The sequence below is a fragment of the Orycteropus afer genome, unplaced genomic scaffold (assembly GCF_000298275.1).
Source record: "Orycteropus afer afer isolate SDZICR_OR568_19922 unplaced genomic scaffold, OryAfe1.0 scaffold00241, whole genome shotgun sequence".
Taxonomy (NCBI): domain Eukaryota; kingdom Metazoa; phylum Chordata; class Mammalia; order Tubulidentata; family Orycteropodidae; genus Orycteropus; species Orycteropus afer.
The window spans coordinates 2,884,621-2,898,705 of record NW_006921828.1 but is presented as its reverse complement, the minus strand read 5'-3'; the positions used below and the strand labels follow the sequence as shown (position 1 = coordinate 2,898,705).

General features: G+C 37.4%; 1 protein-coding gene across 1 annotated transcript in view; it reads right to left on the bottom strand.

The window, feature by feature from the left end:
* The window catches only part of CNTN4 (contactin 4), a 566,343-nt gene that overhangs the window by 305,390 nt on the left and 246,868 nt on the right, over positions 1-14,085 (bottom strand). The window contains exon 7 of the mRNA XM_042782091.1: positions 8,121-8,305. Coding sequence (XP_042638025.1) covers positions 8,121-8,305 — 185 coding nt within the window. The remainder of the gene's footprint in view (positions 1-8,120; positions 8,306-14,085) is intronic.

Below are 14,085 nucleotides of genomic sequence, written 5' to 3'. Positions count from 1 at the left end.
TTGCCTTATTGTCCTATCTAGGACTTCCAATACAATATTGAATAGAAGCGGTTATAGAGTGCATCCTTGTCTGGTTCCTGTTCTCAAGGTGAAGGGTTTCAGCCTCTCCCCTTGAGAATAACGTTGGCTGTTGGTTTTGCATAGATGCTATTGTTTATGTTGAGGAATGTCCTTTCTATTCCTATTTAGCTGAGAGTTTTGATCAGGAATGGGTGTCGGATTTTATCAAATGCCTTTTCTGTGTTGATTGATATGAGTGTGTGGTTCCTTTCCTTTGTTTTATTTATGTGGTGGATGATGTTGATTGTTTTTCTAATGTTGAACCTTCCTTGCATACCTGATATGAACCCCACGTGATCATAATGAATGATTTTCTTGATCTGTATTGGAGTCTATTGGTCAGGATTTTGTTGAAGATTTTTGTATCTATATTCATGAGGGATATTGGTCTGCAGTTTTCCTTTTGAGTGAAGTCTTTGCCTGGTTTTGGTACCAACGTAACACTTGCTTCATAAAATGAATTTGGGAGGATTCCAGCCTTTTCTATGTTTTGGAATAGTTTGAGTAGGATTGGTGTCAGTTCTTTTCTGAATGTTGGGTAGAATTCTCTGGTGAAACTGTATGGGCCAGGACTTTTTTTTTGTTGGTATTTTTTTTATGACCTGTTCAATTTCTTCTTTTGTGATGGACCTGTTCAACTTTTCCACCTCAGTCTGTGTTAGTTTAGGTAAGTAGTGTGCTTCTAGAAATCTGTCCATTTCTTCCAGATTTTCATATTTGTTGCAGTACAGTTCTTCATAGTATCCTGATATTATCCTTTTTATTTCAGTTGGTTCTGTTATGAAGTCACCCATTTCATTTCTTATTCATGTTATTTGTATTCTCTCCCACTTTTTCTTTGTTAAATTTGCCAGTGGTTTGTCAATTTTATTAATCTTTTCCAAAAACCTACTTCTGGTCTTGCTGATTTTTTCTGTTGTTTTTCTATTTTCTGTTTCATTGATTTCTGCTTGAATCTTTATTTCCTTTCTTCTGGTGACTGTGGGCTTTTTGTGTTACTGTTTTTCTAATTATTGGTGAGATTGGGTTAAGGTGTTGATTTTGGCTCTTTGTTCTTTTTTGATGTGTGCATTTATTGATATCAATTATTCTCTTATACTTCTTTTACTGTGTCCCAAAGATTTTGGTATGTTGTGTTTTCATTTCCATTTGATTCAAGGAATTTTTGAATTTCATTTTTTATTTCTTCTATTACCCAGTCATTTTTGAGGAGGTTGTTGTTCAGTTTCCATGTGTTTACTTGTTTTCCATTGATCTTCTTATTGTTGATTTCTAATTTGATAGCATTGTGATCTGAGAAGATGCTTTGCAGTATTTTAATGTTTTTAAATTAATTAAGGCTTCCTTTATGGCCTAATATATGATCTACCATGGAGAATGTTCCATGTGCACTGAAAAAGAATGTATATTGTGCTGTTGTTGGGTGAAGTGCTCTGTAGATATTTCTAAGGTCAAGTTGGTGGATTGTATTGTTTAGCTCTTCTGTGTCTTTGGTGAGTTTCTTTCCAATTCTATCTTTCATTGAAAGTAGTGTATTAAAGTCTTTCACTATGACTGTGGAGTCATCTATTTGCCTTTTCAACTCTTTTAAAATCTGATTTATGTATTTTTGAGCTCTTTCATTGGTTCCGTAGAAATTTATTATGGATATATACTCTTGTTTGATTGATCCTTTGTTCATTGTATAATGTCCTTCTTTGTCTCTTATGGTGGTTTTGCTTTAAAGTGAATTTGATCAGAAATTAATATTGTTGCTCCTGCTCTTTTCTGGTTGCCATTTGCTTGTTATATCTTTTTCCAACATTTGATTTTTAGTCTATTTTTGTCTTTGTGTTTGAGGTGTATCTCTTTTAGACAATATATCGATAGGTTATGTTTTCTCATCCAGTCTGCAACTCTCCATCTCTTGAGTGGTGCATTTATGCCATTAACATTCAATGTAATTATTGGCAAGTATGAATTGGTTGCTGTCATTTTGTTATGTGCTTTTTGATGGTGTTCCTGGTTTTTGTGTTCCATATAATTTTCTGTGCTGAGCTCATTATGGTTATGAATCACGTTTTCATTTCCTTTTTTGCTTTTGTTTTAGTATTTGCAAAATATTTGTGCTTGTCCTCTTTTTTATTGTGATGTGAAGTTTTATCATTTTTCTTTGAGGTTACTCTGTGATTTATAATTTTCTCCCCGAGTTTAGAATACTCCATTCTATCTTGCAACTCTCTTGACTTCCTCACCATTTAAAAGTTCTGTAACTACATTATTTTTTTCCCTTCTTTTTTGGTTTGTAGTTGTTCTCATTTGCCAATTGATGTCTCTGGTTCTCTGTTCACAATCTTGTAAGGTTATTTGACTTTGGATACTTCCATAGCTGTGTTGGTTTATTTCCATTATAATGGTCAGTTGTTGTTCTGCTGCAACTATTTTTAAATTATCTCTAGCAAAATTTTACTTGCATGCGATATTAATGATATTGATTGATAATTTCCACAGTCTGTTGGATTACTTTTCTTTGGAATGGACATAAATATCAATTTCTTCCAGGCAGTTGGCCAAGTAGCTGTCTTCCAAATTGTCTAGCATAAATGAGTAAGCACCTCCAGCACTACATTCATTTGTTGAAAGAGCTCAATGGTATTCCATCAATTCCTGGAACTTTATTTATTTATTTATTATTTTTTTTCCCCCCAATTCCTTCAGTGCAGCTTGGGCATCTTCCTTCAATACCATTGGTTCTTGGTCATCTGCTACCTCCTGAAATAGCTGAGAACTAGCCAGTTCTTTTTGGTATAGTGACTCTACATATTCCTTACATCTTCTTTTGATGCTTCCTGCATCACTCAATATTTTGCCCATAGAATCCTTCAATATTTCACCTCAAGGCTTGATTTTTTTCTTCAGTTGTTTCAACTTGAGAAATGCCAGGCGTGTTTTTCCCTTTGGCTTTCTAATTCCAGCTCTTTGCACACTTCATTATAATACTTAACTTTGTCTTGTCGAGCTGCCCTTTGAAACCTACTGTTCAGCTCTTTTATACCATCATTTCTTCCATTCACTTCAGCTATTCTCCATTCAATAGCAGGTTTTAGAGTCTCTTCTGAAATCCATTTTGGTCTTTTTTTCCTTTCTTGCCTTTTTAATGACCATTTGCTTTCTTCATATATGATGTTCTTGATGTCATTCCACAACTTGTCTGTTTTTCAGTCATTGGTGTTCAATGCATCAAATCTATTTTTCAGATTGTCTCTGATTTCAGGTGGGATATAATCAAGGTTGCATTTTCTTCATCTTCAACTTGAACTTGCATATGAGTAACTGATGGTCTGTTCCACAGTCAGCACTTGTCTTTGTTTTGACTGTGATACTGAGCTTCTCCATTGCCTCTTTCTACAGGTGTAGTCAGTATGATTCATGTGTATTTCATCTGGTGAGGTCCATGTGTATATCAGCTGTTTATGTTGTTGAAAGAAAAGTATTTGCAATCAATAACTGTTGGTCTTGCAAAATTTTATCATGTGATCTCTGGCATCATTTCTATCCTCAAGGGCATATTTTCCAAGTACTGACTATTCTTCTTTGTTTCCAACTTTCACATTCCAATCACCAGTAATAATCAATACATCTTGATTGCATGTTTGGTCAATTTCAGACTGCATAAATTGGTAAAATCTTCAATTTCTTAGTCTTTGGCTTTAGTGGTTGGTGTGTAAATTTGAGTAATCATACTATTAATTGGTCTTCCTTGTAGGCGTATGGATATTATCCTATCACTGACAGCATTGTACTTCAGGATCAATCTTGAAACATTCATTTTGATGATGAATGTGATGCCATTCTTCTTCAATTTATCATGCCTGGTATAGTAGATCATATGAATGACTGATTCAAAACGGCCAGTACTAGTCCATTCTAGTTCACTAATGCCTAGGATACTGATCTTTATGCATTCTGTTTCATTTTTGACAACTTCCAATTTTCCTAGATTCATACTTGTATATTCCACATTGCAATTATTGTCATTTGCAGCTGTTTCTTCCCATTTCGAGATATGCCCATCAGCAAATGGAGGTCCTTAAAACTTTAGGTTATCCACGTCATGAAAGTTGACTCTACTTTGTGGAAGCAGCTCTTCCCCAGTTGTATTTTGAGTGCTTTCTAACCTGAAAGGCTCAACTTCTGGCACTGTATAAGACAATGTTTCAGGGCTATTCATAAAGTTTTCCAGTAATATATCAGACAGTGTTTCACTGCTATTCACAAGTTTTTCACTGGCCAAATTTTTCAGAAGTGGATGGTCCTGTCCTTTTCTTCCAGTCTGTCTTAGTCTGGGAGGTCTGCTGAAACCTGTCCACCATGAGTGACCCTGCTGGTATTTGAGATAATGGTGTCATAGCCTCCAGCCTTACAACAACATGCAAGCCACCACATTATGACTGACAGATGAGTAGTGGTTTACAACATGGTGAATATAATTAATGCCACTGAATTGCAAACTTACAAATGGTTACAATGGCAATTTTAATGCTTTACATAGATTACCACAATATACAAACAAACAAAAATAAATAAACTAGGGGAATGAGGTAGGATAAAAAACATTCTGTTTGAACTTGTATTCAGCTCTTTGCACACTCTCAAGAATAAGCAGCACATATTCTGACCTAAAATCCAGTAAGAAGTTGGGAGTTCCAACATTCTGAAACATAGGAGGTAGGGGAATCAAGTCATGATCAGAAGCTATGGAGGAAAGTTCAATGGTTTTAATGTAAGAAGAAAAAATTAGCCATTTTGTCAAGCAAGAAACAGGAACTAGCACATCAGCAATTTTTGAAGTGCAGAGCTGATGGACTGAATGGAACAACTTGGAACTAAAAAGAGAAGCAGGTTTCTAAGTTCAAACCCATGGTACAAACCCTAAGCAAAGCATATCTCACTTTGTAAGAAACTCTCCTGTCAAGAAAAATAGAATGATCTTGGATAAGTGGCTGAGTCTACTCTCTCCTTTTTATGATCTACAGAGTTATTTTAATTATAATAACTTATTTAAATTGGAGATCTAGGCAGCTGCTATTAAGAACAACACAACACTGGGAAAACCCAATGGGGACTAAAACTTGAGAGAGAGAAAAAGACAGACTAGCACTTATGTATAATTAAGCTCTCCTGTGACAATGAAAACAATTCAATAATTTCTGTGTCACTGATATGCTAATTGAGGAAAAAAAAAGAATAAACACACATGCAGCAGCCAAGTGGTATGGATTCAACTGATCTGACAAGTTTCTCACACCAAGGGTGGTTGACAACTGAGGTAAAGCTGAGTTATCTTCAAAAAGCATGCAAATTTCATTTTGCTCTTTTCCCCAAGAAGGATTGCAGATAACTCCATTTAAAAAAAGAAATACTGTTAGAAACCGATTTCTATCTCCAGGACAGGATCCCTGAGAGAACACTCCACTGCACACGGCTGGGGGCCAGTGACAATGCCAGGGAGCTATGCATTCATTAAAACCATCAACCATATGAAATCACAAGAGAAGCATTTGCCCAGAAATGAAGCTCAGAAGGCAGGAAGGGATAGGAAAGAAAGAAGAAGGGAAATGGTAAAACAAGAAGGAAGTGGGAAGAATGTTGTTACGGATTGCAATCAGTATCAAAAAACAAAATGTGTATGAATTATTGAATGGCAACCCAATTTGTTCTATAAACTTTCACCCAAATCAGTTAAAAAGTAAACAAAACAACAATAACTCTGGAGCATTCTTTTTCCAGAGCAAGAAAGCTCTGACCTGCTGGAAAGTGCTTGTATAGCTATGCCCACCTCTGATTACAAAAAAACCTCATGTTGTGGTTGTTAGGTGCTATAGTGTAGTACCTAAAGCATTTGACTGCTAACCAGAAGACTGTCAGTTCAAACCCTCCAGCCACTCCTCGGAAGGAAGGTTGGGCAATCTACTTCCGTAGTGATACTGCCTCAGAAACCCAAGGAAGGGTCACTATAAGTTGGATCCAACTCTACCGTGCTGAGTTTGGTTTTGGTTTTCTACCTCACAGTGACCCTATGTACAACAGAATGAAACACTGTCCAGTCCTGTGCCATGCTCACAATCCTTGCTATGCTTGAGTACATCATTGCAACCAGTGTATCAATCCATCTTGTTGAGTGGCTTCCACTTTTTGACTGAACCTCTACCAAGCATGACATCCTTTTCCAGGGAATGGTCTCTGTATTTCACTGCTATTCATAAGGTTTTCACTAGTAATTCTTTGAGAAGTGGATGGTCCCTTCCTTCTTCCCAGTCTGTCTTAGCCTGGAAGCTCTGCTGAAACCTGTCTACCATGGGTGACCCTACTGGTATTTGAAATACTGGTGGCATAGTCTCCAACCTCACAGCAACATGCAAGCCACCACAGTATGACCAACTGACAGATGAGACAATCTTCTTATCTTTTCAATACACTGAAGAGAGTTATTTCACTTAAAATAATTAAAGTGAAAATGACTTTATTCAATTAGTTGAGCAAACTCAAATAATAACCAGGAACAACCACTACTAAAATAAAGTTTATTCAACTAAGCAAAAATAGCCAATTACCTGAATATTTTCAGGTTGGCCCTATCTGACATCCAAGATATTATTACTACTCAGTGAGGAAAAATGAAACCTAAATAGTTATTTAAAAAAAAAAAAATAAAAGCAGCAGCAGCAGCAATTGGCATCTCACTAAGTAAATCTGAAATCCTAGGCTTATTTTTTTCCAGTAAATTAATTGTGCTGTCTTTTGCTTTTGAACTCATCAATTAAGGGATCATCCTATTCAGTGTAAGAAAGACCAAAGACAAAATATCAGGTCTGTCGTTTGGCATGAATAGAGTTAGTTTTTTATCTTTGAAGAAAGATGAGTGATTAAGGAGAAATGAAGATTTATTCAAATAACTGTTGCCCAAATCATCATGTGAAGAAATTTCTTGTACCCTGTTGGCTCTCCCATACCACATTGGCTACTCAGAGGTATTTGGGGTGGCTCAGGTGGGGAGTGGCTGACTGAATCTTTATCCAGTTTCAAATCCTGTTTCTGAAAAATATTATGTGATTATTGAAGAAAATTCCATGACCAAATCGTAAAACCCAAATGCTTTGGGAGAAGAATTGGTGAAATAGAGTTTCACAATACTGGATATTGTGAGAAATATGACTTAAAGCTTTTGGTACAACTTGCTCTTTCAGAACAACTCTTATTGTTTAATTATACATTTTTGTTCTTTCAAATCATTCTTGAATAATTATCAACCAATAATATTTATCCTCTATACTACAGACAGTTGGGATTCAAACATGTTACAGTTTAGTAAAACTCACTTTGCTTTCAAAAAGCCTATCCAGCGGAAATTCTTTTTTAGGATTTCCAATCAATACCTAACAGAGTTTCCAAGATAGGCTTAATTGAAGGCCACGTGCTAGAGAGTTTACATTTATATTATATTTGGATCAATGCCTATGATTTGATTGGAATAGGAGCAGCTGCACATAAGAAGTCTTTGGGGTGAGAAAGATTTGTCACGTTCCACTTTGATAAAAACTAAATTTGGGCAGTGTGCCTTTTGAAATGTTCATGGTACCACATTAACTCAGAACCAAATAGGAGTGATTTTACAAAGAATTAACACAGCCCCAAATGAAAATCCTAATGAAGAAAAGCACAGAGCTTTAAAAAATAAATCAGGAACAGGAAAAACAAAATGCTTCCTGTGTCAGGTTTGCAGTTTGATAGAAGGAGGAAAAATAGGTTCCCTTGTAAGTGTGTTCACACTAATATCCATCTCCCAAACACATCAGTCTACTTTCATCCTGTCTGCTCAGTCAACATCCTATCCCCCAACACCCACTCTGCACACCCAGAATCATCTAGGGAATGTTAATTATGTCGCAAACCAACAGTTTTACACAATACTTTTCTGCACAATTCCTCTCACAAAGCCTGGATCCAAACCAACCACCAACTTACAATTTTAACACCAAGTTTGGCAGCACATAAATAATACATTTGAATCATAAACTTACCATAAAATGTCAACTGTCCCTTTGCTACATTTTTCCCTCTTGAATTTTCAGCCACACATTCATACAACCCAGCATCCTCCTGCTGAAAATTGGGGATTTCAAGAGTTCCATTTGACTTGTGTCTTCTGGCTTTCCTTGCTATCGGCTTTCCATCGGCTCTCCGCCAGATAATAGTTGGTACTGGACTGATTGCAAGAAAGAAGAGCAATGAATCAAACTAGAGAAACCGTACCTGTCATTCACATCTATGCTCCTAGCACATCTTCCTTCTTATTTCTAAAATATAGAAGATTGTATTAGGCAGTTGTGGTGATTATGTTTGTGTGTCAACTTGGCTGGGCCTGGTTGAGTGGCTGGCAGCTGAATGTAGTTATTCCCCATGGTGAGATTGGTAATTAATTCCATGGTGGAGTCTATTGGAGCAGCTGAGTAGCTGTTTGGGTATGTGGTCTGCTTCCTGTATATAAGCAGCAGCTTTGGGAATGGTCTCCAGCTTATGGCATGCTTGAAACCTGCATGTAGCTGGGTCGTTCAGCAGCCTGCCATGTTCTGCTGATCTTGGGATTTTCAATGGACTTGAGTTAATGGCCTGCCATGTGGTTTGGTAACATAAGGACTGTGCCTTTCTACTTGTCAACCTTGGGCTTGTCAGCCTCAGCAGCCAGCAGCTGTCTGAGTGAAGAAAAGCCTCTAGCTCCAATGGCTGGGAGCAGGAGGCAGAGCTGAACCCCAAGGTTGAGGGGCTTTCACCCAGCCCCTAGAGCCTGCCACTTTGAACTTGGACTTCAAATTGTAATACTAAATTCCTGCCTGTTCAAGCCATCCCATTTGTGATATATTCTTGTCAGAGTGGCACTAGGTAACCAGAATAGCAGTGTTTTTTAAACTTCATTGATTCATGCATCACTACTATGATTTTAACCATATTAACATCTCTGGTATGATTATTTAGTATGTTTCTTAAGACCAAATGATGTTTTCAACCTTAAATAATATAATCTATCTCCTTTGCAATCTTCTCTGAAAAGAATAAATTGTATATGGTGTTGTATTTTTTTCTAATATACTTTTTTTTCCTAATGCATAATGAAATAAAAGGCTCATTCATATTTGTGGTGGAGTAAAGTTGGTTGGAAATTCTTTCACATTCCTACCACTGAGTCAGGGGCTGTGTCTGCTCTCCTTGAATTTGGGTGAATTCCTTGACTACCTTGACTAAAATAATAAGGGAGAAGTAGAGTTATCCCAGTCCCTGGTTGTGCAAACGGTTTGCACTCAACAATTAACCTAAAGTTTGGTGGTTTGAAGCCTCCCAGTGGTGCCAGAAGAAAGATATGGTATTCTGCTTCTGTACAGACTACTGCTAACAAAACCCTATAGAGCACAGTCATATCTGTAACACGTGGGTCTCTAGAAGTTGGTGTTGACTCGATGGCAATGGCTTTCATTTTTTTGGTTTTGTTAGCATAGAGCCTAAGGCATTTGACTGCTAACCAGAAGTCTGGCAGTTCAAACCCCCTAGCCACTCCTCAGAAGGAAGGTTGGGCAATCTATTTCCGTAGTGATACTACTTCCAAAACCCAAAGAGAGGTCGTTATGAGTCGGATCCAACTCGATGGCAGTGAGGTTTTTTTTTTTTTTTTTTTTTTTTTTGGTGCCAGTCTGTAAGTCCAGGCATCTTCTACTGTCTGTCTCTTGGAACACTCTCTATGGGATTTCTGAGCCTCCTTGTAAGAAGTCTGAATATTTCAAGACAGCCTTGCAGGAAAAGACCCTCATAAGGCTCTCCAGTTGACAGTTCCACAGAGCCCAGTCTTCTAGAATGCCTGCCAATGTACGAAACTGTGAGTGAGATTCTTCTGGACTCTCCAAACTAGCTCATCTGCTATCTGAGTACCACTGAGATCGGAACTGATGCCAAACAGAGCAAAAGTAACATCCTACCAAGCCCTGCCCAAATTATGATCCACAAAGTTGTAAGATATAAAGGAATAGTGCTTGTTGTATGCTGCTAAATTTGTTATACAGCAATAGATAACAGAACCAATACATTGTTATAAATCTTCTTATGTACTGTGGTGGTTCAGTTTGTGTGTTAACTTGGCCGGACTGGTTGAGTGACTGGGCAGCTGGTGGTAGTTATTCCCCATGAGGAGACTGGTAATCAACTCCATGGTGGAATCTACTGTGAGTAGCTGAGTAGCTGCCTTTGGGTATGTGGTCTGCTTCCTGTATATAAGGAGAAGCTTTGAGAATAGTCTCTAGCCTATGGCACACTTGGACCCTGCATGTAGCTGTGTTGTTCATCAACCCGCCATGCTCTGCTGACCTTGGGACTTACAATGAACTTAACTAATGGCCTGCTCTGTGGTTTGGTAACATTGGGACTGTGCCATTATACTTGTCCACCTTGGGCTTGTTAGCCTCAGCAGCCAGTAGCTGAGTGAAGAGATGCCTCTAGCTTCAGTGGGCTGGAAGCAAGGGGCAATGCTGAAGCCCAAGGTCAAGGGGCTTTCACACAGCCCCTAGAGTCTGCACTTTGAATTTGGACTTACAGCCTCTAAACTGTGAGAGAATAAACTCCTGTTTGTTAAGGTCATCCCATTTGTGGTTTATTCCTGTCAGAGTGGCATTAGGTAACCAGATCATGTACCAATAGTGAAAGTGTCCTCTGAGAAACAGCCAAATAATTAAGAAATGATAGAACTCATGACTCCAAAAAAATCTGGGAGACAAAACCGAATTGCTGACATGTTGTTGTGTGCTGTCAAGTCGGACCCAATTCATGGCGACCCCTCCTTGGGTTTCTGAGGTGTATCACTAAAGAAGTACATTGTCCAACCTTCCTTCTGAGGAGTGGCTGGTGGGTTTGAACCACCAGCCTTCTGGTTAGCAGTCAAGTGCCTTAGGCACTACACTACCAGAGCTAGAGATATTATTATTTAGGACAATATGGCTAGTCTTCTTTTTGTTGCTATTTATATTGAGAATCTTACGAACTTACAAACTTATAACTCCCCTACACTGAAAGTGATTTAGGGAAACTCTACTTAAAATACTGGGATAAATGAAGCAATCTGTGAGGTCTTTATATACCCTCAAGGCATCTATCGTCCTACAGCCATAACTGTTAGCACACATCTTAAATTGCAAGGAGGGCATCACTGAATCTGCAAATCAATGGCTTAGTGAGCTAACCACTGCTTTTTAAATGGCAGCTTCCTAGCAGGGGATACAATTATTTACTTATTTATTTTTCACAAAAACACACACACAGAGAAGTAATTAGACTAAAGACTTGCTAATCTTCTTGGGAAAACCTGAGATGGTATTTAAAAAATTAAAGCCATCAACTCAGCTATAGTTGTTTTAAAAGGATTTAAGTTCCTTAGACAGACACTCACTTGAAATGCAAAAAGGGTTCCATTAAAAGTCCATTGTGGTGTCTTTATATTTGATGAGATATACACTTTACATGTGCCTTTAAAAATAACTGTAGCTTAGACATAGCCTTTCTGCTCTTAAATGGGAGATGATGATGTTTCAGCAGCTGGATATGCATACCCAAATATTTCTGTGTAGACTTGTAGGAGCCCAGTTTGGGTTTTTTATTTTTATTCTTGTGCCATTCAAGCAATGTGAATAGAGTTTAATTCATAGCTCCCTTTGACGTGTGAACAATACCTTTCGAAGCACAGAAATTTTCAAGGTATCACCTTGTGGAATTTACCAAACTTAGACTATCCAGTTACCTGCTTTCACCTTTTCCCTGGGTCACTTTCCCTTATCAGGTAGGTTAGATTTTTTTCCTTTGTTTCATACTATTGTACAAAGTCACTTCTAGTGATCAGGTCTGTGTAATCTTTGCTCAGTTGAAAGAGTAGACAAGGTCAATGTATACTCTGAAGTGGCTAGTTTGACCTGTGTTGACATTTTCAATATTTTATTCAAGCAGTGGTCTCCATTAAAGAGTACAGATTTGATTTTGGTAGAAAGGAATATTCTTCTTTTCTTGATGAAGCTAAATATATATATTTATTTTATACACACACACACACACACACAGAGTAGGAATCATTTATTATTAACAGACTTTGTGAACTTTTAATTTTTAAATATAATATTTATCTTTTGCTACTCACAAAAGCAATAAATAAATACTCAATGCAAAAATGGAACTAGAATAGAAATAATGAGAATGTTTATGCATTGTAAAGAATGTAACCAATCACTGAATAACTTTTGTGGAAATTGTTGAATGAGAACATAAACTTTTGTGTATACTTTTACCAAAAACACAATAAACTATTATTAAAAGAAGAAAATTTCAGAAACACAATAAAGTACCAACATAAATAAACAAGGTATTCACAGTTCTACCATCTAGATATAATTAGCAGAAAATTTTAGTGCTTTCCACCTAGTAGTATTTTTTAATGTATATGTATGTGCATGTGTATGTATAGACAAATTATACATATATCTTTCATTATGTCTGGTATCTCACTTACTGCTGTCGAGTCGAACCTGACTCATAGAGACCCTTCCTTGGGTTTCCAAGGCAGTATCACTATGAAAGCAGATTGCCCAAATAAGAATACACACATACACATACACACACACACCAATATATGTATATATGTATAGTGTATGTATATATGTATATATACATATATATATATGTATATACACACAGACATATATATATATATATGTATGTATGTATCCATTCTTGTCAAGTCGATTCAGACTCATGGCTACTCCATGTATATCAGAGTACAGCTGCATTCCATAGGGTTTTCAGCAGTGTTTTTTCAGAAGTAGATCAAGGGCCTTTCTCCTAAGCTGCCTCTGGGTGGGCTTGAACCTTCATCTTTTTGGTTAGCAGTCAAGCACATACACATACACACACAGACATTTATCTTTATCTATAGTCCCTCTGTCACAGACAGTTAAGCACCTGACTACTAGATGAAAGATTAGTGGTCTGAATTTACCTAGAGGTGCCTCTTTAAAGTGTTAAAGAGCAAAGATGTCATTTTGAAGACTGAGGTGTGGCTAACCCAAGCCACGGTATTTTCAATCGCCTCATATCATGACAAGGAATAACCTAGACAATGAATAAGGAAGACCAAAGAAGAGTTGATGTATTTGAATTGTGGTATTGGTGAAAAATACTGAAAATACCATGGACTTCCAGAAGAATGAACAAGTATGTCCTGGAAGAAGTGCAATTGGAATGCTCCCTGGAAGTAAGGATGGCCAGACTTTACCTCACCTCCTTTGGTCATGTTGTCAGATACCATTCCCTGGAGAAGGATATGATGATTGGTAAAGTAGAGGGTCAGCAAAAAAAGGAGACCCTCAATGAGATGGACTGACATCATGGCTGCAAATGGTGGGTTTGAGCATAGCAAGGATTGTGAGGATGGTGCAGGACGAGGCAGTGTTTCCTTCTGCTGTACACAGGGTCACTAGGAGTTGGAGCCGACTCAGTGGCACCCAACAACAACAACAACAGGGTACCTTGGAGGACAGGCTTGGTGATCTACTTCTGAAAGTTCACAGCTTTGAAAACCCTGTGGGACAGTTCTATTCTGTATACACGGGGTCTTCTTGAGTCAGAATTGAATCAACAGCAACTAGCAATACTGTATCTCTGTCTATCTAGACTTTAAAATGAAAAATTAGAAAATAATATACTGATTTTATCATCTGCTTTTATTCTTTTAGCAATAAATAATGAGCATTCCCATGTCTTTCAAGCTTTTTCACAACATGATTTTTAATGTTTGTACAATGCTAATTACTGAAGTTTTATCACCATCTGTTAAGTGTGGTAAATTTTGGGGACATAAAAAATTACTATTGTACTGTATCAAAATAAAGATTCTACTATAGAAAGGGGAGCTCTGGTAGCATAGTGCCTAAGGCACTTGACTGCTAACCAGAAGGCTAGAGGTTC